The sequence below is a fragment of the Procambarus clarkii genome, chromosome 12 (genome assembly GCF_040958095.1).
Source record: "Procambarus clarkii isolate CNS0578487 chromosome 12, FALCON_Pclarkii_2.0, whole genome shotgun sequence".
Lineage (NCBI taxonomy): Eukaryota > Metazoa > Arthropoda > Malacostraca > Decapoda > Cambaridae > Procambarus > Procambarus clarkii.
In genome coordinates, this window is record NC_091161.1 from 13,267,198 (window position 1) to 13,292,090 (window position 24,893).

Here is a 24,893-nt window from a genome sequence, read left to right on the forward strand (position 1 = left end):
TCTATCTTTGTCCCTTCGTCAACTTACTGGGTGGTGTTGATTTGGTAGCTGGGATCTTATTGAGGTTATCTTGAGATGATTTCGGGGCTTTTTAGTGTCCCCGCGGCCCGGTCCTCGACCAGGCCTCCACCCCCAGGAAGCAGCCCGTGACAGCTGACTAACACCCAGGTACCTATTTTACTGCTAGGTAACAGGGGGCATAAGGTGAAAAACTCTGCTCATTGTTTCTCGCCGGCGCCTGGGATCGAACCCGGAACCACAGGATCACAAGTCCAGCGTGCTGTCCGCTCGGCCGACCGGCTCCCTTGGTGGTGGTAGTGTAAGTGGTGGTGGTGGTAGTGTAAGTAGTGGTGGTGGTAGTGTAAGTGGTGGTGGTGGTGGTGGTGGTAGTGTAAGTGGTGGTGGTGGTGGTGTAAGTGGTGGTGGTGGTAGTGTAAGTGGTGGTGGTGGTAGTGTAAGTGGTGGTGGTGGTAGTGTAAGTGGTGGTGGTGGTAGTGTAAGTGGTGGTGGTGGTGGTGGTGGTGGTAGTGTAAGTGGTGGTGGTGGTAGTGTAAGTGGTGGTGGTGGTAGTGTAAGTGGTGGTGGTGGTAGTGTAAGTGGTGGTGGTGGTAGTGTAAGTGGTGGTGGTGGTAGTGTAAGTGGTGGTAGTGTAAGTGGTGGTGGTGGTAGTGTAAGTGGTGGTAGTGTAAGTGGTGGTGGTGGTAGTGTAAGTGGTGGTAGTGTAAGTGGTGGTGGTGGTAGTGTAAGTGGTGGTGGTGGTGGTAGTGTAAGTGGTAGTGTAAGTGGTGGTAGTGTAAGTGGTGGTGGTGGTGGTAGTGTAAGTGGTGGTGGTGGTGGTAGTGTAAGTGGTAGTGTAAGTGGTGGTAGTGTAAGTGGTAGTGGTGGTAGTGTAAGTGGTGGTGGTGGTCACCTTGCACTAACTAGGGTGGTAACTACAAACCGGCTCTTTACACGCCTCGCCTACCAGCCATCGTGTACCCGTTGCCTTGTAATGTATCTCTTACATTCCAATGGCGACCTTCGGTGGAGGTGGCTTCCATAACTTCAGTGCATTCCTCTGGCCAGTGCGCACAATATCTAATTACTACAGTCACAATAACGTGGCTGAAGTATGTTGAGAGCCGGTCGGCCGAGCGGACAGCACGCTGGACTTGTGATCCTGTGGTCCTGGGTTCGATCCCAGGCGCCGACGAGAAACAACGGGCAGAGTTTCTTTCACCCTATGCCCCTGTTACCTAGCAGTAAAATAGGTACCTGGGTGTTAGTCAGCTGTCACGGGCTGCTTCCTGGGGGTGGAGGCCTGGTCGAGGACCGGGCCGCGGGGACACTAAAGCCCCGAAATCATCTTAAGATCTCAAGATAAGAAGATAACCAGACCACACACTAGAAGGTGAAGGGACGACGACGTTTCGCTCCGTCCTGGACCATTCTCAAGTCGATTGTCTCAAGACAATTGAACTGCGTTGGACTGACGTTCAATCAACGTAATCTACGTTGATTCGAAGGCGAGGCGTTGAATTGACGTTGTTCTTTCATAGTTTCACCTGAGTACTTAACCTCTCGTACCGGATACGAGTATTTCCTTGTGTATCTTGGACTCTATGGCGTTTCCAGCTTCAACTTTCTCACAATTTAAAGATGCTGTGGTTAGTAGGCATCCTGTAGTCTTGGGAGACTGTGGAGTTGGTCTCTGGTTGTCGGTCTGGAGTGGCCTCTCCAGGGCGGAAAGCCAGGGTAGGTTGATTCGGGGGAGAAGCTGTTACCCATGCAGCAGGTCTCTCCCCCTCTCCAGGGCGTAATGCCAGGGTAGGTTGATATGGAGAAGCTGTTACCCATGCAGCAGGTCTCTCCCCCTCTCCAGGGCGTAAAGCCAGGGTAGGTTGATATGGAGAAGCTGTTACCCATGCAGCAGGTCCCCCCCCCTCTCCAGGGTGTAATGCCAGGGTAGGTTGATATGGAGAAGCTGTTACCCATGCAGCAGGTCTCTCCCCCTCTCCAGGGCGTAAAGCCAGGGTAGGTTGATATGGAGAAGCTGTTACCCATGCAGCAGGTCTCTCCCTCTCTTCAGGGTGCAAAGCCTGGGTAGGTTGATATGGAGAAGCTGTTACCCATGCAGCAGGTCCCCCCCCCCCTCTCCAGGGCGTAAAGCCAGGGTAGGTTGATATGGAGAAGCTGTTACCCATGCAGCAGGTCCCCCCCCCTCTCCAGGGCGTAAAGCCAGGGTAGGTTGATATGGAGAAGCTGTTACCCATACAGCAGGTCCCCCCCCTCTCCAGGGCGTAAAGCCAGGGTAGGTTGATATGGAGAAGCTGTTACCCATGCAGCAGGTCCCCCCCCCTCTCCAGGGCGTAAAGCCAGGGTAGGTTGATATGGAGAAGCTGTTACCCATGCAGCAGGTCCCCCCCCCTCTCCAGGGCGTAAAGCCAGGGTAGGTTGATATGGAGAAGCTGTTACCCATGCAGCAGGTCCCCCCCCTCTCCAGGGTGTAAAGCCAGGGTAGGTTGATATGGAGAAGCTGTTACCCATGCAGCAGGTCCCCCCCCCCCTCTCCACGTTGCTAATAATGTCCAATGAAAGGGCAAATGTACATCTTGTATATTGGAAGGGCAATGGTTATACATCTAGTAAATTCGTCAATATCTTTCATGTTGCGATCATTTCTCACCTCTTGTTCATCCTCTCTTCATTGATACTCAAGCGTCAGACTTCACCTCCAAGATGTCCCCATCACAGAGCACCGGACCTCTCCCCAGCCATATATATACCTGTCCTAGATTTAATATCGTTTATCGTTACTTACGGGCTATTCATGCCCGTGCCACCTCTTGGGTGGCTTAATCTTTATCAATCTATCAATCTTAATATATCTCTAGATAGCCACGATTTTCACCCTTTATTTCCTCTGCCGTAGATGCAACTTGTAATCGTCTACCTCAGGAGGAAATTAATTCCGAACATGATTAATGAGCCTCGTAGGAATCGACACTTCTGCTCTTTGTGGATATAAATATTAATGTTAGCGTCGTCATCTAGCGGAATGAGGAATAACGGACCCCTTGATTATTGAAGGAAAACGGACTTTTGCGCATGTCGCGAGGGTAGACTGAGCTAGAGATGTGGCGGCCATTATCTAACCATTCCATATTTTCATGCCTTAATATGGACTATTTAAACTACCCTGTGGTGCACTTTTAAGGTCTAAAAGATAATTCTTGAGCTCGCTCTCTTTCTCTCTCTCTATCTCTCTCTCTCACAATCTCTCTCACAATCTCACAATCTCTCTCACAATCTCTCACCCAGTCCGACTCGGTCGCTGGTGGCTTCTCTGTTGATCCAGAAAGAGACCCAGGAGAGGACGACGATCAGGATGCACGGCACATACACCTGGATGAGGAAGTAGCCGGCACTCCGCGACAGGTTGAAGTTGACCCTCAGCGCCGAGTACATTCCTGCGGAGAGGTCAAAGGGTCAGCAAGCTGTGTCGTGCTGGGTCAAGGGTCAATATTTAGCTGAGAAAGGGTGTAAATAGTATCAACCAAGTATAATACAAACACGTGAACAATAGTACACAGCTTGTGGCACTCAAAAATAATACCAATGGTTATTAATGCCACCGCCGACTGAACAATGCCAATAAAATGAACATACGACTGGGACAACTTTAGATAATGGCCGCCATCACTTCTTGCTCAGTCTACCCTCGCAACATGCACAAACGTCCGTTTTCTTCAATAATCAACAAACTTTTACATTATGTGAATAACATTAACCTGAGAATTATTACGATGTTGCCGTTAATGTTATTGTAAATAATATTATTATTATAATGCTAACATAATACCAGTTTCATTGTTAAGTTAGTAAGCTAAAATAAACAAAATCCCTACAGGATGGGAAGTTATTTTTGAAGGGAGACTAAATAAATATTCAAGAAATTACGACGGCCATGGAGAAAGGAGGAAATAAAGAAGGAGAGAGGCAAGAAAGAGGAATAGATGAGATAGGAGGGATGAGAGGAAGGTGTGAGAGTGGTGCGAGTGTGGAGTGAGGGTGTGAGAAGGGCGAGAGATGGAGAGGGAAGGGACATAGAGGGGGAAAACTTTCATATGCAACAGGATCATTCTAACTGTCCGGCAGTATTCAAGCCTGAAGAATCGTAATTAAATCCTCTCCCTTAATTGTCTATGCGCGTATGCGTGCAATGTTCATATATATATATCTTGCAAGTTAATGCATCGTCTTGCAACGAGTTGTATGCACTATCCAATTGATATACCTGGAATATACCCAGAGGGAGAGGGAGGGCTTCGAGGGTATAAGTTCTATTCCCCGAGCCCGGCCCGGAGCCAGACTTAACCTGTGATAACTTGGTCCAACAGGCTGCTGCTGTTGCTTGGAGCGGCCCGCAGGCCCCCACACACGTCCATCACAGCCTGGTTGGTCCAGCACTTCTTGGAAGGAACACGCCTACCTTTATTGGAGGTTTTTGAGCTGCGGTTGACCTCTGGTGTTCATGTGGTGTTCAACATCAAACACCTGTTCAGAACACCTGTTAGGTTTTGAACACGTGTTTGATTAGCCTTTTTTTAACCGAATGACTCGATCGGATGTTCAGACCGGATGTTATTGTTCAACCGTGTTCATTGTTATTGTTCTTATATGATGATATAAGCTCCTATAACGTTGGTAACCGAAGAGTACTCACCTAACTGGGCTTGCCTAACTGGGCTTGCCTAACTGGACTTGCCTAACTGGACTTGCCTAACTGGACTTGCCTAACTGGACTTGCCTAACTATACACACACACACACACACACAGGGAAGGGAGCCGGCCGGCCGAGCGGACAGCACGTAATCCTGTGGTCCCGGGTTAGATCCTGAGCGCTGGCGAGAAACAATGGGCAGAGTTTCTTTCACCCTATGCCCCTGTTACCTAGCAGTAAATAGGTACCTGGGTGTTAGTCAGCTGTCACGGGCTGCTTCCTGGAGTGTGCATGTGTGTGGAAAAAAATAATAATAGTAGAAACAGTTGATTGACAGTTGAGAGGCGGGCCCAAAGAGCAGAGCTCAACCCCCGCAAACACAACTAGGTGAATACACGCACGCACGCACACACCCACAAACACACACAAACACACACACACACACACACACAAAGACAGGACACCACGAGCGTAGCTCTCATCCTGTAACTACACTTAGGTAATTACACACACACACACACACACACACACACACACACACACACACACACACACACACACACACACACACACACACACACACACATCCTTAACATATTCCAAAGGTTAACCAGTTGGGCTAAACAGCAAGTTTGAATAGATTATGACCTAGAAACCGCATTTGGTGGAACTATAACTAACCTCTGGAGGAATATTGAACTAGATTACACATTTTATGATCGGAAAATCAAACTATTGCATAAAATTCAGATTAACAGGACTCAGATTCGATAAGTGACAGGTCTGAGTTCAATCCCCCGAGACCGTCCACAAGTGGTTAGCCACTATTCCTTCCTCCTCCGTCCCATCCCAAATCCTTATCCTGACCCCCTTCTAAATGCTTAAATAGCTTAGCTTAACCCTTCCTTCTAATTAGTGGTTTATACATATACATTTCAATATGATACATGTTCGTTAAAACCTATGTATACATATATATTTTTTCTGTGGAATTTTTGTAGACTTTATTCCCCCGCTAACAACCAGCCTATAATTTTATTTATTTATATACATATATAAATAAATATATATTATATAAATATATATATGTATATACAAGAAGGTACATTGGGTTTGTGAGAATACATAGCATAGTATTTACACTCTTGTAAAGCCACTAGTACGCGCAGCGTTTCGGGCAGGTCCTTAATCTAACAGATAATCTTAAGTAGGTAAATTCTAGCAGAATTAATAAATAACAGATACATTGCAAGATAACAAAAATTAGCCCCCGCTATATTTTTATATCCGTACGCTGCAATGTTGAAAAACAAATCCACACAGTTTGATTCACTATATACATTCTTCGGGTATATTGACCTGTGTGTATTGTGAGTCTTGGAGGATATATATATACTGAGTTTACACTCAACACTGGTGGGACACGAACAAGGGGACACAGGTGGAAACTTAGTACCCAGATGAGCCACAGAGACGTTAGAAAGAATTTTTTCAGTGTCAGAGTAGTTGACAAATGGAATGCATTAGGCAGTGATGTGGTGGAGGCTGACTCCATACACAGTTTCAAGTGTACACACTAAAAAGCCCCGAAATCATCTCAAGATAACCTCAAGATAGATATGATAGAGCCCAATAGGCTCAGGAACCTGTACACCAGTTGATTGACGGTTGAGAGGCGGGACCAAAGAGCCAGAGCTCAACCCCCGCAAGCACAATTAGGTAAGTACTCACCTTTGCTAGAGCGCCATCTGACGGAGTAGTTAGAGCACTTGGTATTGAGGATCTCAAACTGACTGAGCGCCATTCCGGGTACGAAGCTGACTAGTTTCTTGTCCCACACGAATTTCACATCTTTCTCCGTGTACCCGTCTGTGGGAGAAGGCAGGGTTAGTGGCTTGCTGCATGGGTGACACCTTGATCCTAATGCGATTCAAAATTCTGTCAGTATCAAGCAAGGGAGGACAGGGTTAGTAGCTTGCTGCATGGGTGACACCTTGATCCTAATGCGAGTCAAAATTCTGTCAGTATCAAGCAAGGGAGGACAGGGTTAGTGGCTTGCTGCATGGGTAACACCTTGATCCTAATGCGAGTCAAAAATTCTGTCAGGATCAAGCAAGGGAGGACAGGGTTAGTGGCTTGCTGCATGGGTAACACCTTGATCCTAATGCGAGTCAAAATTCTGTCAGTATCAAGCGAGGGAGGACAGGGTTAGTAGCTTGCTGCATGGGTAACACCTTGATCCTAATGCGAGTCAAAATTCTGTCAGTATCAAGCAAGGGAGGACAGGGTTAGTAGCTTGCTGCATGGGTAACACCTTGATCCTAATGCGAGTCAAAATTCTGTCAGGATCAAGCGAGGGAGGACAGGGTTAGTAGCTTGCTGCATGGGTAACACCTTGATCCTAATGCGAGTCAAAATTCTGTCGGTATCAAGTGAGATGAACCTCTCTGATACACTAATTTACATTAAAATCAGTGAACATTAAAAGGCAGGAAAGAGGGTATAGTCACGCAGCCTATTCAACTATATAGGACTAACATACTAGGTTAGGTTCTACATAGATTATTTTATAATAATTTTCAACTAATTTCCCCTTCATAAAAAAAAATAGCTAAATGATAGGAGGCCTGGTCGACGACCGGGCCGCGGGGACGCTAAGCCCCGGAAGCACCTTAAGGCATGATTAACCTCACTTATGGCTAATCGGTAATTCAATTAATTCCTCTTAATTACCATCTAATTTTAAATTAGAGGGAGACAATTATATTAATATTTTATCTGATTTTAAATTAAAGGGAGACAACTATATTAATATTTTATGTAATTTTATTTTACTTCCCAAGTTTTTTTAGAGTTTTAATCAGTTTTTTTTAGGTAATTTTCCTCTAGAGGGGGGGGGGGGGGGGAATTATCAGGAGAAAGCGCCAAGCCATTACGACTATATAGCCCTGGGAAGGGGTCAGGATATAAGGATTTGGGATGGGACGGTGGGAAAGGAATGGTGCCCCAACCACTTGTGTGGACGGTCTCGGGGGATTGAACGCCGACCTGCAAGACGCGAGACCGTCGCTCTACCGTCCACCCCCAAGTGGAAGGACAAAGGGGGGGGGGGGAGACTTACAGCTGCTGATAACGAGGGGACACGACTGCTTGTCCATAGGAAAATTGCGTAGTTCCATGGGGCACTTCGCCTTGATAGTCAACCTAAGGAGAGAGAGAAACCTCACGAAATCAACCCGTTCTCGCAAATTCGTAAAGTCAATATTGACTTATTAAATAAGTGCATAGGTGACATACTAAACATAATAGATACCCTTAAAAAGCTTCATAGAAAACACCGACCTTACCTAACCTTGTTAGTATCTTAAGATAAGTATCTTATAGCTTCGTAATTACAATTGTTACTTAACCTATTATAGGTATAGGTTAAGTAATAATTGTAATTACGAAGCAATAAGATGCTTATCTTAAGATACTAACAAGGTTAGGTAAGGTCGGTGTTTTCTATGAAGCTTTTTAAGGGTATCTATTATGTTTAGTATGTCACCTATGCACGTAGTTAATAAGTCAATATTGACTTTACGAATTTGCGAGAACGGGTTGCACGAAATATACCGGAAACAGTAATAAACACATGTTTAAAAACAAACAAAAAAACACATGAAAACCAAGACAATCAAATTTTCCACTTAACAGAAAATTGACAAAAATAAAATCCTAATGAAACAAATTAACAATAATTTTTACTCTTAAAATTTAATCTAAAATTTACAAAATATTACCTCATTATATATTATATATTAAAATGTATATCTATAAAGAAATGCCAATTACAGTTCTTACAGTCCTCTTTATATAATTTTTTCCTGGCCTAATGGTTAATAAAGGATAATAGGTAACTACCTCCATTAGCCAATGGGAGCTGACCCTATTCACTGTACAATGTTGATCTGGCACCAGACAGACAGACACACGCACGCAAGGGGGATAAGCGTATAGAAGAATACAAGGGAATAACCGATAACTAACGAGCATTTTCGACCATAACTATCTTATCTGCAAACCCCGCTGTTATCTACATGGTGTGTGGGGGACATCTATGGGGAGTAAGATAGCAGGTCTTTCCCTCCCACCCTGTGTAAAGCCCCCAAGCCTCCCCCCCACCCTGTGTAAAGCCCCAAGCCTCCCCCCACACTGTGTAAAGCCCCAAGCCCCCCCCCACACTATGTAAAGCCCTTCTCGTCGCTAACAGGTAGTGGACCTAGAATTAGAAACCTGTTCAAAACCACCCACGTTCGAAACCTTCTCCTGCGCCCCCCCCGCCCCCCCATCTTAACATTCCCAGGGGCCGACCGCACGTGTCTCAAACACAAGTGACACATTATAACTCCATGTGTCCCCTGTGTCCCCCCCCTCCCCCCTCTCTCCCACCGCACCGGTCTAAGTGGCAGAATTAGGAATTCGGACACATGCTTCACTACGCCATGGAGATTTAATGGTGCGTGTTGCTGTGTGTGTGTGTGTGTGTGTGTGTGTGTGTGTGTGTGGTGTGTGTGTGTGTGTGTGTGTGTGTGTGCGCGCGTGCGTGCGCGCGTGCGTGCGTGCGTGCGTGCGTGCGTGCGTGCGTGCGTGCGTGCGTGTGTGTGTGTGTGTGTGTGTGTGTGTGTGTGTGTACTCACATAATTGTGCTTGGGGGTTGAGCTTTGGCTCTTTGGTCCCGCCTCTCAACCGTCAATCAACTGGTGTACAGATTCCTGAGCCTATTGGGCTCTATTATATCTACACTTGTAGCTGTGTGTGTGTACTCACCTAGTTGTACTCACCTAGTTGTGTCTGCAGGATCGAGCATTGACTCTTGGATCCCGCCTTTCGAGCATCGGTTGTTTACAGCAATGACTCCTGTCCCATTTCCCTATCATACCTGGTTTTAAAATTATGAATAGTATTTGCTTCCACAACCTGTTCCTGAAGTGCATTCCATTTCCCCACTACTCTCACGCTAAAAGAAAACTTCCTAACATCTCTGTGACTCATCTGAGTTTCAAGCTTCCATCCATGTCCCCTCGTTCTGTTATTATTACGTGTGAACATTTCGTCTATGTCCACTCTGTCAATCCCTCTGAGTATCTTATACGTTCCTATCATGTCCCCCCTCTCCCTTCTTCTTTCTAGTGTCGTAAGGCACAGTTCCCTCAGGCGCTCCTCATACCCCATCCCTTGCAGCTCTGGGACGAGTCTCGTTGCAAACCTCTGAACCTTTTCCAGTTTCATTATATGCTTCTTCAGATGGGGACTCCATGATGAGGCGGCATACTCTAAGACTGGCCTTACGTATGCAGTGTAAAGCGCCCTAAATGCCTCCTTACTTAGGTTTCTGAATGATGTTCTAACTTTTGCCAGTGTAGAGTACGCTGCTGTCGTTATCCTATTTATATGTGCCTCAGGAGATAGATTAGGTGTTACGTCCACCCCCAGGTCTCTTTCACGCGTCGTTACAGGTAGGCTGTTCCCCTTCATTGTGTACTGTCCCTTTGGTCTCCTATCTCCTAGTCCCATTTCCATAACTTTACATTTGCTCGTGTTGAATTCCAGTAGCCATTTCTCTGACCATCTCTGCAACCTGTTCAGGTCCTCTTGGAGGATCCTGCAATCCTCATCTGTCACAACTCTTCTCATCAACTTAGCGTCATCCGCAAACATCGACATGTAGGACTCTACGCCTGTAAACATGTCGTTAACATATACAAGAAATAGAATTGGTCCCAGCACCGATCCTTGTGGTACTCCACTTGTTACTGTTCGCCAGTCCGACTTCTCGCCCCCTTACCGTAACTCTTTGGCTCCTTCCTGTTAGGTAGTTCCTTATCCATGCTAGGACCTTTCCCCCCACCTCCGCCTGCCTCTCGAGCTTGAACAGCAGTCTCATGTACGGTACTGTATCAAAGGCTTTTTGGCAGTCCAGAAATATGCAGTCTGCCCAACCATACCAACCATGTGTGTGTGTGTGTGTGTGTGTGTGTGTGTGTGTACTCACCTATATGTACTCACCTATATGTGCTTGCAGGATCGAGCATTGACTCTTGGATCCCGCCTTTCTAGCTATCGGTTGTTTACAGCAATGACTCCTGTCCCATTTCCCTATCATACCTAGTTTTAAAAGTATGAATAGTATTTGCTTCCACAACCTGTTCCCCAAGTGCATTCCATTTTTCTACTACTCTCACGCTAAAAGAAAACTTCCTAACATCTCTGTGACTCATCTGAGTTTCCAGTTTCCACCCATGTCCCCTCGTTCTGTTATTATTACGTGTGAACATTTCATCTATTTCCACTTTGTCAATTCCCCTGAGTATTTTATATGTCCCTATCATATCTCCTCTCTCCCTTCTTTTCTCTAGTGTCGTAAGGTTCAGTTCCTTCAGCCGCTCTTCATATCCCATCCCTCGTAGCTCTGGGACAAGCCTCGTCGCAAACCTCTGAAACCTCTGTGTGTGTGTGTGTGTGTGTGTGTGTGTGTGTGTGTGTGTGTGTGTGTGTGTGTGTGACAAGAACATAAAATCTTATGCATTAAGAACACTGCTCGAGGCTGTTCTTCGTTATAAACAATCTAGATGGATTCATATTCACGTCTAGCCTACGCTTGAAACAATCAAGCGGTGAAAAAACCTACTCGGAGCAATGAGGGCGATTCGAACCCTCGAATCGCCTAGGATGACATAAAAGAAAGGAGAGAGAATAGAATAGAGGACGTGCCCCCTCTACTCACCTCATAGAGTAGAGGATATCCCCCCTCTACTAACCTCACAATAGAGGACGTCCCCCCCTCTACTCACCTCATAGAGTAGAGGATATCCCCCCTCTACTAACCTCACAATAGAGGACGTCCCCCCCTCTACTCACCTCATAGAGTAGAGGACATTCCCCCCTCTACTCACCTCATAGAGTAGAGGACATTCCCCCTCTACTCACCTCAGAGTAGAGGATATCCCCCCTCTACTAACCTCACAATAGAGGACGTCCCCCCCTCTACTAACCTCACAATAGAGGACGTCCCCCCCTCTACTCACCTCATAGAGTAGAGGATATCCCCCCCTCTACTAACCTCACAATAGAGGACGTCCCCCCTCTACTCACCTCATAGAGTAGAGGACATCCCCCTCTACTCACCTCACAGTAGAGGATATCCCCCCTCTACTAACCTCACAATAGAGGACGTCCCCCCCTCTACTCACCTCATAGAGTAGAGGATATCCCCCCTCTACTAACCTCACAATAGAGGATATCCCCCCTCTACTAACCTCACAATAGAGGACGTCCCCCCCTCTACTCACCTCACAATAGAGGACGTCCCCCCTCTACTCACCTCATAGAGTAGAGGATATCCCCCCTCTACTAACCTCACAATAGAGGACGTCCCCCCCTCTACTCACCTCATAGAGTAGAGGATATCTCCGCTCTGATTAATCCTAATCAGCTTGTTAGGACGGGTGGTCATGTGCACGTACGAGCCCAAGCCGTTGTGGAAATAAGTGTCGGGCTTCCAGAGGGCCTCCAGCATCTTGATGTTTAGAGTCAGCTGCTCCAGCGGCCCGTTGAACCGCAGGCGGTCGTCACTCCACTCCTGTCGCAGGTAACACTCCATGGAGTACTTCTGCAGGAGGAGGAGGTGTTAGTGGGCATGTTACCTGAGAGACAGACAGGCAGAGACAGAGTCAGACAGAGACAGAGTCAGACAGAGACAGAGACAGAGTCAGACAGAGACAGACATAGACAGACATAGACAGACATAGACAGACATAGACAGACAGAGACAGACAGAGACAGACAGAGACAGACAGAGACAGACAGAGACAGACAGAGACAGACAGAGACAGACAGAGACAGACAGAGACAGACAGAGACAGACAGAGACAGACAGAGACAGACAGAGACAGACAGAGACAGACAGAGACAGACAGAGACAGACAGAGACAGACAGAGACAGACAGAGACAGACAGAGACAGACAGAGACAGACAGAGCCCCATGCCTATTTATACAGATTATGTCAATATAACAATATGAATTCACGTAAGAACATTCCTATTTTGAACAAACAGCATGTTAAAATTTGATGAATACGTCTTTGGGGTCGACCGCTGGATGGAATGGACATGATCTGAATAGTCGGTGCCAAGTCACACTCGTTAACAACCCAACCAGCCCGGGTGGACAAAGACAAACTCTTCAGCACGGGTGGAACACGAACAAGGGGACACAGGTGGAAATTGAGTGCCCAAATGAGCCACAGAGCCATTTAGAGACAATTTTTTCAGTGTCAGAGTAGTTAACGGATGGAATGCATTAGGCAGTGATGTGGTGGAGGCTGACTCTATACACAGTTTCAAGTGTAGATATGATAGAGCCCAATAGGCTCAGGAACCTGTACACCAGTTGACTGACAGTTGAGAGGCGGGACCAAAGAGCCAGAGCTCAGCCCCCGCAAGCACAACTAGGTGAGTACATCTTTCCTCTACACTACCCCCCCCCCCCACCTCTACACTACCTCTACTCTCCAACAAGTTCTGACTCTCTCACTTAAAGTTCCCAAGTACTTAAACTGATCAGCCAATACTTAAACTTCTCATTCCACACAGATTTCACCTTTCCTTGTCTCTTAGTCCTCAATAGACTGACTTTTTAAACACATTTACCTACATATTTACTGTGGTCAAATGTGTAATTTGCTATACATATAATTGACAAGTATATTAACGAAAGTACACTTGTAAACTCGTTGTAGCCTAGAAACAATCTCCCCCTATACACACAGAACTCACATCATCACGTTATTGTGATTCACAGGTTCGATCCCACATCAGAACCCTTTGTGGATGTGTTCAATATCTCCCAACTTTGCTTTCTATTTCAAGACATTGAGTGAAGGAGGTATGGGAATCAGGACGCAAAATTTTACATTACAGAATGTCTGTCTGTCCAGCATTGTAAGCCAGACGCTCGGAGCCACCATCTCCCATCTTTGCAGGGGGACTGGTCTGGGGTATGGGACGAACATAGGCTCTCCGGAGGCAGAATGGACCGAAATGTCGTAGTTTCGTTTACTTTCTGGTATGGGGCTTTTAACCCCATTCACCCATTCAGAGTCTGAAATCTAACTCATCCATTCATTCAAACCCACCCATTATGTATTTTTTTCCGAGGTCACTTGTCCTTACTAATGCAATGGGAATTTTTTTTATATATCAAACAAGCAAAACTTCACTCACACCGGCAGCGTCCGTTCTTAAAGGTGGCCGTAATATTCAGGGGCCAGATTCACGAAGCAGTTACGCAGCACTTACGAACCTGGGGGCCAGATTCACGAAGCAGTTACGCAAGCACTTACGAACTGGGGCCAGATTCACGAAGCAGTTACGCAAGCACTTACACTTACGAACCTGAGGGGCCAGATTCACGAAGCAGTTACGCAAGCACTTACGAACCTGAGGGGCCAGATACACGAAGCAGTTACGCAAGCACTTACGAACCTGGGGCCAGATTTACGAAGCAGTTACGCAAGCACTTACGAACCTGAGGGGCCAGATACACGAAGCAGTTACGCAAGCACTTACGAACCTGAGGGTCCAGATTCACGAAGCAGTTACGCAAGCACTTACGAACCTGAGGGTCCAGATTCACGAAGCAGTTACACGAGCAATTACGAGAACCGGGGCCAGATTCACGAAGCAGTTACACAAGCAATTACGAACCTGAGGAGCCAGATTCACGAAGCAGTTACGCAAGCACTTACGAACCACTAACTAGGCCTGATCAACCCATCAACCAGACTCCAACAAATAGACTCCCAAGATAGATTAAACGTCAACAATCCACTTAAAACGAGTCTATCAACTTTTGCCAAGAGCAAAGGCAACTTTTCTAGCACCTAGCGAGCCTTGAAGAGTTGCTAGTAACGGCCTGACGATGTGGATATCACGAGCTCATTTGCATGCACGAAGGCATGCAATAGAGCCATGTCTTGGAGGCGGCATCTTCGCATCTCCGCTATAGAGCCATGTCTTAGAGGCGGAATCTTCGCATCTCCGCTATAGAGCCTCTTTCGCATCTCCGCTATAGAGCCATGTCTTAGAGGCGGAATCTTCGCATCTCCGCTATAGAGCCATGTCTTAGAGGCGGAATCTTCGCATCTCCGCTATAGAGCCATGTCTTAGAGGCGGAATCTTCGCATCTCCGCTATAGAGCCATGTCTTAGAGGCGGAATCTTCGCATCTCCGCTATAGAGCCTGTCTTAGAGGCGGAATCTTCGCATCTCCGCTATAGAGCCATGTCTTGGAGGCGGAATCTTCGCATCTCCGCTATAGAGCCATGTCTTAGAGGCGGAATCTTCGCATCTCCGCTATAGAGCCATGTCTTAGAGGCGGAATCTTCGCATCTCCGCAATAGAGCCATGTCTTAGAGGCGGAATCTTCGCATCTCCGCTATAGAGCCATGTCTTGGAGGCGGAATCTTCGCATCTCCGCTATAGAGCCATGTCTTAGAGGCGGAATCTTCGCATCTCCGCTATAGAGCCATGTCTTGGAGGCGGAATCTTCGCATCTCCGCTATAGAGCCATGTCTTAGAGGCGGAATCTTCGCATCTCCGCTATAGAGCCATGTCTTAGAGGCGGAATCTTCGCATCTCCGCTATAGAGCCATGTCTTAGAGGCGGAATCTCCGCATCTCCGCTATAGAGCCATGTCTTAGAGGCGGAATCTTCGCATCTCCGCTATAGAGCCATGTCTTAGAGGCGGAATCTTCGCATCTCCGCTATAGAGCCATGTCTTGGAGGCGGAATCTTCGCATCTCCGCTATAGAGCCATGTCTTAGAGGCGGAATCTTCGCATCTCCGCTATAGAGCCATGTCTTGGAGGCGGAATCTTCGCATCTCCGCTATAGAGCCATGTCTTAGAGGCGGAATCTTCGCATCTCCGCTATAGAGCCATGTCTTGGAGGCGGAATCTTCGCATCTCCGCTATAGAGCCATGTCTTAGAGGCGGAATCTTCGCATCTCCGCTATAGAGCCATGTCTTAGAGGCGGAATCTTCGCATCTCCGCTATAGAGCCATGTCTTAGAGGCGGAATCTCCGCATCTCCGCTATAGAGCCATGTCTTAGAGGCGGAATCTTCGCATCTCCGCTATAGAGCCATGTCTTAGAGGCGGAATCTTCGCATCTCCGCTATAGAGCCATGTCTTGGAGGCGGAATCTTCGCATCTCCGCTATAGAGCCATGTCTTAGAGGCGGCATCTCCGCATCTCCGCTATGTCAGGGATGCTCTGGCTCTACTCTACACGAACAATATATATTATATATATACTAACTTGTTGACCAGAACACACACTAGAAGTTGAAGGGACGACGACGTTTCGGTCCGTCCTGGACCATTCTCAAGTCGATTGTGAATGGTCCAGGACGGACCGAAATGTCGTCGTCCCTTCACCGTCTAGTGTGTGTCTGGTCAACATACTTCAGCCACGTTATTGTGACTCATCGCCTGTATATACTAACTTCTTTAAGGAATATTAAGTGCTGTTTCTGACTTCTCAACGCTAAGCCTTACCTTATATACCTTAGAGCACGGCCAGCTAATCTATTTACAACCAGGTCCTCTAATTACTGCTGGGTAAACAGGGGCAGAAGGTAAAAAAAAAAGGATTGGTTTCAAGTTCGATTCCCGCTTTCTGTCTAGGATTCGAACTCCGCCCAAATCACTGGCGTAGGAGAGAGTGACGTGGATATGAACACATACACACAGGCTAATGTGTATACTATATACACATATGGGATAGTGGTGGAGGCTGACTCCATATACAGCTTCAAATGTTGATATGATAGAGCCCAATAGGCTCAGGAACCTGTATACTAGTTGATCGACAGGCGGGACCAAAGAGCTGAAGCTCAACCCGTCCTGTAGGTTCAAAGGACGCAGTTGGGAGCCTGAGCATCGGGAAGCGCCCTTACCATATCCTTCTCAGAAATAGGCCCATACTGCGTATCAGTAGACTGAACTTCACCAGCGTTGTTCGTCCTGTAAAAAAAATAAAATAAAAATATAAGTAGAGTTTGAGAGCGTTGTTCGTCCTGTAAAAAAATATAAGAATTCCACAGCGTTGTTCGTCCTGTAAAAAATATAGGTAGCATTTGACAGCGTTGTTCGTCCTGTAAAAAAATATGTAGGTAGAATTTGACAGCGTTGTTCGTCCTGTAAAAAAAATATCGAAGAATTTGACAGCGTTGTTCATGTAAAAAAAATATCGAAGAATTTGACAGCGTTGTTCGTCCTGTAAAAAATAAATACAAATATAGGTAGAATTTGACAGCGTTGTTCGTCCTGTAAAAAAATTACGAATATAGGTAGAATTTGACAGCGTTGTTCATCATGATGGGAATAAAATATAAAATGTACTTGAACTTTAACAAGGCTGTTCATCTTGTGCACAAATTGAACAAAGGATGAACTGGACGCTCTTGTTCTATTACAACAGTTAAAATGAACAAAAATTGAACTTTGAGTGATTTACCCTGTGAACAAGTCTAGACAGGCTGAACAAGACACCTGTTATCATAGTACACTTGATATCATTAATGTCACTTCAATGCAATTTATTCTCTAGGTCTGAAAAAAATCGTAATCAATATTGTGTTATCTGTAAGAATATTTTATAGTCATATATTTACTAATCTTTTAAAACTAACATAGATGAGAATAGGCGAGGACTCAGTCACCGAGAACAACAGAGAAGTGTGCGAGAAACCCAACGAAGGTTTCAGGTCTTAAATTACACTGAATGGAACCAAAGAACACACGAAAAGTCACCATCTGGTCACCACTTGGTCCGGGAGACCTCTCCCGTCACGCAGGGTGCAGTCGCGCCTCCACAGATCTCCAGTATCAGCTCTTGATACTGGTAATGGCTCAAAAGGGCCACCACTTACGGGCTATTCATGCCCGTGCCACCTTTTGGGTGGCTTAATCTTCATCAATCACACACGAAAAGTCATAACCACAGCCACCTGATGGAACTCTACACGACTAAGTCTGTGGGATAACACATCTCTCTTAAGGTTATCTTGAGATAATTTCGGGGCTTAGCGTCCCCGCGGCCCGGTCCTCGATCAGGCCTCCTTTTTGTTACACACCCCCAGGAAGCAGCCCGCAGCAGCTGTCTAACTCCCAGGTACCTATTTACTGCTAGGTAACAGCCCATCAGGGTGAAAAACATTTTGCCCCTTTGTCTCCGCCTCCACCGGGGAACGGACCCGGAACCTCAGGACTACGAATCCGAAGCGCTGTCCACCCAGCTAGCTGTCAGGCTCCCCTCTCAGAGTAGTGAGAGGTTAGCAATAGCGTCCCACAAGGGTCAAGACTGGGGCCAATACTGTTTTTTAAGCATTATGTACAACCATAGAAGACATTGAAAGGAAAATATGTTCCTTTCAATGTTCGCTGAAGTCGCCAAAGAGTATGAGAAAAAAAGGATTGATGACGGCGAGGGGGGCCTCGTAGCCTGGTGGATAGCGCGCAGGACTCGTAATTCTGTGGCGCGGGTTCGATTCCCGCACGAGGCAGAAACAAATGGGCAAAGTTTTTCACCCTGAATGCCCCTGTTACCTAGCAGTAAATAGGTACCTGGGAGTTAGTCAGCTGTCACGGGCTGCTTCCTGGGGGTGGAGGCCTGGTCAAGGACCGGGCCGCGGGGACACTAAAGCCCCGAAATCAACTCAAGATAACGGCAAAAAATTACAGGATTACCAGGACAAAATGGGAGTATGGTCTCTCAAGTGGCCGCTAGAGTTCTGCTCAAGCAAGTGGAAAGCAATTAAGCAGGTTACGGGGAAACAGGAGACGAAACACCAGTGGAGACATGATTACAACATACAAAATACTTAAGGGAACAGATCAGACACGGGTACTATTCACGTGTGGTGTACACCAACAACAGGACGCAAAACTATGTACCAACTTACACCAACCTATTAATAATGGAGAGAGGGGGGACCCCAAAACTCATAGCTCATATCCTGAAAATAAAAATGTGTACAACTCTACGAATATGGCCGTCAGGTCTGTCTCGATGTCAACAGATATTTCAGTAATAATAATCTATATACCACGATCACAGTTAGTCAATAACTTCACTGCGGACATCACAACAGCCGTGTTCCGTGCAAGAAAGTAATCAACAATTTATCCCAACGAAAGAATACATCAAAACATTGAAACACACCACGAATGCAATTTGCAAACAGAGCCGTGTATTATACAGCGATACAAGCACGGAAGCTCACATTGTATTAATGCAATAGAGCAGTGAAGTGGGTGCAAGAACGCTAGGTTCATCCTGAAGTGAACTTGTGAACTCTACACCACTCTAGAATTCTCTCAAGCAAGTGTGCCTCTGAACGAATGCTTCAAATGGTGAAGGAATACCTCTACGGATGGAAACAGAGGGTTACAGTGGTAGGGGAAGAGAACTCATCAAATACAAGCGATATAACTAGAGGAACGCCCCAAGGCTCTGTATTTAGAACCAACAAAAGCATTCAGAACGAAACTGCGTTCTATTCCCTACATAGAAATCACGTCAAGGACTCCAGAAGTGGTCTGATAAAAGGGGATTATTAGAATTTAACCAAGATAAGTGTAAAGCAATGAAAATAGAATCAGAGAAGAGAGAGAGAGAGAGACAGAGAGAATGAATCAGGCTCAGAATCTTTGAATCAAGAAAGAATCTTTGCTTCAGAAAACGAAGGGATAATGCCAGAATATCTTTATGTTATCTTGAGATGATATCGGGACTTAGCGTCCCCGCGGCCCGGTCCTCGACCAGGCCTCCACCCCCAGGAAGCAGCCCGTAGCAGCTAACTCCCAGGTACCTATTTACTGCTAGGTGAACACGGGCATCAGGGGGAAAAACATTTTGCCTATTTTGTCTGCCTCCACCACCGGGGATCGAACCCCGAACCTCAGGATTACGAATCCGAAGCGCTGTCCACCCAGCTGTCAGGCTCCCGAAGCCCATACTGACAGACCACTGGCCAGCATCCATCAACCACTCAGAAATGCCAACACAGAACCCACCCGTGTCCTAAAACAACCTACGTTAGACCAACTCTTGAGAATGCAGCCCACCCTCCCACCCCAGTATTAAACCCTCACACGAAACCGCGCACTAATCTGCAGGCGATGAGTCACAATAACGTGGCTGACGTATGTTGACCAGACCACACACTGGAAGGTGAAGGGACGACGACGTTTCGGTCCGTCCTGGACCATTCTCAAGTCGATTGAGAGGTCCGTCCTGGACCATTCTCAAGTCGATTGAGAGGTCCGTCCTGGACCATTCTCAAGTCGATTGAGAGGTCCGTCCTGGACCATTCTCAAGTCGATTGAGAGGTCCGTCCTGGACCATTCTCAAGTCGATTGAGAGGTCCGTCCTGGACCATTCTCAAGTCGATTGAGAGGTCCGTCCTGGACCATTCTCAAGTCGATTGAGAGGTCCGTCCTGGACCATTCTCAAGTCGATTGAGAGGTCCGTCCTGGACCATTCTCAAGTCGATTGAGAGGTCCGTCCTGGACCATTCTTAAGTCACAATCGACTTGAGAATGGTCCAGGACGGACCGAAACGTCGTCGTCCCTTCACCTTCTAGTGTGTGGTCTGGTCAACACAAAAATCTATATAAAAGGGACAAAGTTACTCAACTAAGTTCGATCGTGAGTTCAGGAGGACTTAAGAGAACGAGAAAGAACTGGGCCCCATTACTTTAGAGAATACGAGTAAAAACTCATCTTAACACACTAGATTCTTGGAGACTCGAACCCTGGACCCAGAGTGTGAGAGGTCGAAGAACTTTTTATTTTACAAAGTAATGTTTAAAGCAAGGAACAGCTTAACAATTGGGCACAGATGGAGACTTGAGACAAATCATAAAAATGTGAGGAAGAACTTCTCAAGTGAGAGAGTAATTAATAAGTGTTATAAGAGATGGAGTGGGGAATGGGGAGGTGGGGGTTACGAGCCCTAGTTCGATCCTGCAAGCACATCCAAGAGTATAAGGCAGCGAGTACTGTACACATTCATCAGAATACGACTCTCAATGACCAAAGAGTCAAAGCTCAATCTCCCATACCACAACTAGCTGAACACACACACACACACACTCTCGTGGTGTCCCGTCTTCCCAGCACTCTTTGTCATATAACGCTTAGAAACTACTGACGGTCTTGGCCTCCACCACCTTCTCCCCCTGGAACAAGTTAAGTGAGAAGGTGGTGGAGGCCAAGACCGTCAGTAGTTGCAAAGCGTTATATGACAAAGAGTGCTGGGAAGACGGGACACCACGAGCGTAGCTCTCATCCTGTAACTACACTTAGGTAATTGCACACACACACACACACCCACACCCACCCACACCCACACCCACCCACACCCACACCCACCCACACCCAAACACACACACCCACCCACACCCAAAACACACACCCACCCACACACACACCCACCCACACACACCCACCCACACACACCCACCCACACCCAAACACACACACCCACACACCCACACACCCATCAAAACAATCCCCGGCATCTTCCAGGGGGGCCAACGCCCCCACACACAAAGATCAGGTGACCCCACCTTCAAACACCAACTAACCCATCAGTCCCTGACACACAAGAGATAATAATAATGTTTACACCACCAACACTTCCACCTACAGTCAAGTTGGGAAGCTGCAGAATGGGAAAATACCCAGTAGGAACGAAGCAAGGAAGTGACACATAGGGAAAAAATAAAGGAAATAAGGGAATAAAGGGAAGAAATATGGGAATAAGGGGAAGAAATATGGAATAAGGGGAAGAAATAAGGGAATAAGGGAAGAAATATGGGAATAAGGGGAAGAAATAAGGGAATAAGGGGAAGAAATAAGGAAATAAGGGGAAGAAATATGGGAATAAGGGAAGAAATAAGGAAATAAGGGGAAGAAATAAGGAAATAAGGGAAGAAATAAGGAAATAAGGGGAAGAAATAAGGAAATAAGGGGAAGAAATAAGGAAATAAGGGGAAGAAAGAAGGGAAATAAATAAGGGAATAAGGGGAAGAAAGAAGGGAAATAAATAAGGGAATAAGGGGAAGAAATAAGGGAATAAGGGGGAAGAAAAAGGGAATAAGGGGAAGAAAGAAGGAAAAGAAATAAGGGAATAAGGGGAAGAAATAAGGGATAGGAAGTATGTAGATAAGGGCCATGAAACAATAGAAAACAGGCAATTCAAGCTAAAATAATGTCAATAGGAATTATCTTGGTTATCTTGAGATGATTTGAGATGAGGACTTGCGATCCTGTGGTCCCGGGTTCGATCCCAGGCGCCGGCGAGAAACAATGGACAGAGTTTCTTTCACCCTATGCCCCTGTTACCTAGCAGTAAAATAGGTACCTGGGTGCTAGTCAGCTGTCACGGGCTGCTTCCTGGGGGTGGAGGCCTGGTCGAGAACCGGGCCGCGGGGACACTAAAGCCCCGAAATCATCTCAAGATAACCTCAAGAAGCAGCTATGAAACAGAAAACGGGAAAGAGTGGAACAGAAAACGGGAAAGAGTGGAACAAAAAAACGCAGAACGTTAAGGAGAAAACTTATGAAAAAAAATATTTGCATCCATAGAAAAATAAACAATTGAAGTTACGACTTAAGTTATACACGAAGGGAAAAATGACGGTAAACTCCTTTGCAAGAATGAATGAGAACACAGAAAATGACAAGGACATCTGTGAGGAGCTAAATGCTACTTTCCACGGCCTTTTCACACCTAAGCCGAACCAGCTCCAATCGCTTAGTGAGATGGTCAGCATTCTAAACGAGAGGGAACTATCAGGGGGAAAGGGCCAAGCCATTACGACTATATAGCACTGGGAAGGGGTCAGGATAAGGATTTGGGATGGGACGGTGGGAAAGGAATGGTGCCCAACCACTTGTGGACGGTCTCGGGGGATTGAACGCCGACCTGCATGAAGCCAGACTATCTCTCTACCGTCCACACCTAGTGGTTGGGCATCAGACTGACTGACACACTGAGATGACACAACGAAACACCTACATCATCATTAGATGAAAATCAATATATCGATCAAGATATCATCCCCACGCATGTTAAAATAAACTGTTGGCTAATGTGATATCATAAAGCAAATAGAAAGAACAGACTAAATGACTAAAAAGAATATTAACTACGAAACTACCTAATCACCAAATCAGATATTGAAACAAGCACCAAACAGCCACAGGGAAGGGAAACCGTGCCTAACTAATCTACTAAGAATAACAGAAATAGAAGTCATAAACACCACTTCAGACCTTAGGATAAGCCTGAGACGACCCACTGACGGACGGAATGACATGCTTAGTTACATAAGTGTAAGTGAAAATAAGTGAAAATGTCTAAGTGTCTAAGTGAAAATAGGAAGGAGGGATGGAGAAGGGAGGGATGTAGAAGGAGGGAGAGATGAGGAGAGAGGGAGCTGAAGGATAGAACGTGATCTATCACCCAAAGATCTGTCCAGACAAAGGTGACTCCTCCTCGTGTTCTCGGCTGAGAGAGAAAGAGGGAGGGAGGAGGGAGAGACTGGTATTGTCTCTCAGTAGGGAAGAGTGAAGCAAAGGGGATTGAGCTTCGGCTCTTTGGTCCCGCCTCTTAACCATCAACCAACCGGTGTACAGATTCCAGAGCTTATTGGGCTCAATCTCATGTACATTTGAAGCTGTGTATGGAGTCATGTAGTGGAGGCAGACTCCATCCCCCATCACCTTATCATGGGGGAATGGAATTTAGGTTTTGAGGATTTATATATATTTATATATATATAGAGGAATATAGGAGTGCTTTGGGACAGTGAAAGGTAGACAGAACCTACTCTACAAGCGTAGAGGGAGACAGAACCTACTCTACAAGCGTAGTAGAGGAGACAGAACCTTCTCTACAGGCGTAGAGGGAGACAGAACCTACTCTACAAGCGTAGAGGGAGACAGAACCTACTCTACAGGCGTAGAGGTAGACAGAACCTACTCTACAAGCGTAGAGGTAGACAGAATCCACTCTACAGGCGTAGAGGTAGACAGAATCCACTCTACAGGCGTAGAGGTAGACAGAATCCACTCTACAAGCGTAGAGGGAGACAGAATCCACTCTACAGGCGTAGAGGTAGACAGAATCCACTCTACAGGCGTAGAGGGAGACAGAACCTACTCTACAGGCGTAGAGGGAGACAGAGACAATTTTCCAAATCACCCAGCATGTTTAACTACCATTGTCGCGACGAATACATATATAGAACAAAACAATGACTCGAGCGAAAAGACTGTCTTTCCCACTGGGAGAGAGAGAGAGAGAACGGGAGGTACAAAGGGAAGGGAGACTGATAGAAACACACAAGAGACCCAAACATCCGCGCGTAAAATCCCTTTCCTTCTCCCCGCCCCCCCATCTAGTAAACTAGAAAGGAACGAACAGCCGTACAGTCTCCGTGGTGTAGTGGTAAGACACTCGCCTGGCGTTCCGCGAGCGCTATGTCATGGGTTCGTATCCTGGCCGGGGAGGATTGACTGGGCGCAAATCCTTAACTGTAGCCTCTGTTTAACGCAACAGTAAAATGTGTACTTGGATGAAAAAACGATTCTTCGCGGCAGGGATCGTATTCCAGGGACCATAGGATTAAGGACTTGCCCGAAACGCTACGCGTACTAGTGGCTCTACAAGAATGTAACAACTCTTGTATATATCTCAAAAAAAACTAGTCAATCCACTCCGTAATACTGCCTTTACAAGTACCAGTAGAGATCCGAGACGCAAACAACAGGATAGTAGTGGAGTTGCAGAGGCTGTAGACCTCTATTAGCGATAACTGTGACTTCGATAAATTAGTATGTCACATACGCACTTATTCATGTGCCAAATATTGACTATAAGCAAGTGCGAGAACGGGTTGGCCTTCTATAACTCTTTAGGACACCTTTGTGGTCTTGGTCCACATTTAAAGATGTATAAACTGTATGGAGTTTATACAGTACCTCCATAAGCTGTATGGAGGTACTGTATGAAGGTAGAGTCTATGAAATATCTGTACCCTTAAAATTTACCACCGAGTGCTGTCGGGTGTTGGG

At 46.3% G+C, this 24,893-nt stretch overlaps 1 protein-coding gene across 1 annotated transcript in view; it reads right to left on the reverse strand.

The window, feature by feature from the left end:
• The window catches only part of LOC123753081 (uncharacterized), a 92,385-nt gene that overhangs the window by 25,963 nt on the left and 41,529 nt on the right, over positions 1-24,893 (reverse strand). The window contains 6 exon segments of the mRNA XM_069323405.1: positions 3,297-3,449; positions 6,435-6,572; positions 7,825-7,907; positions 12,134-12,354; positions 16,702-16,727; positions 16,730-16,768. Of these exon segments, the coding sequence (XP_069179506.1) occupies positions 3,297-3,449; positions 6,435-6,572; positions 7,825-7,907; positions 12,134-12,354; positions 16,702-16,727; positions 16,730-16,768 (660 nt within the window).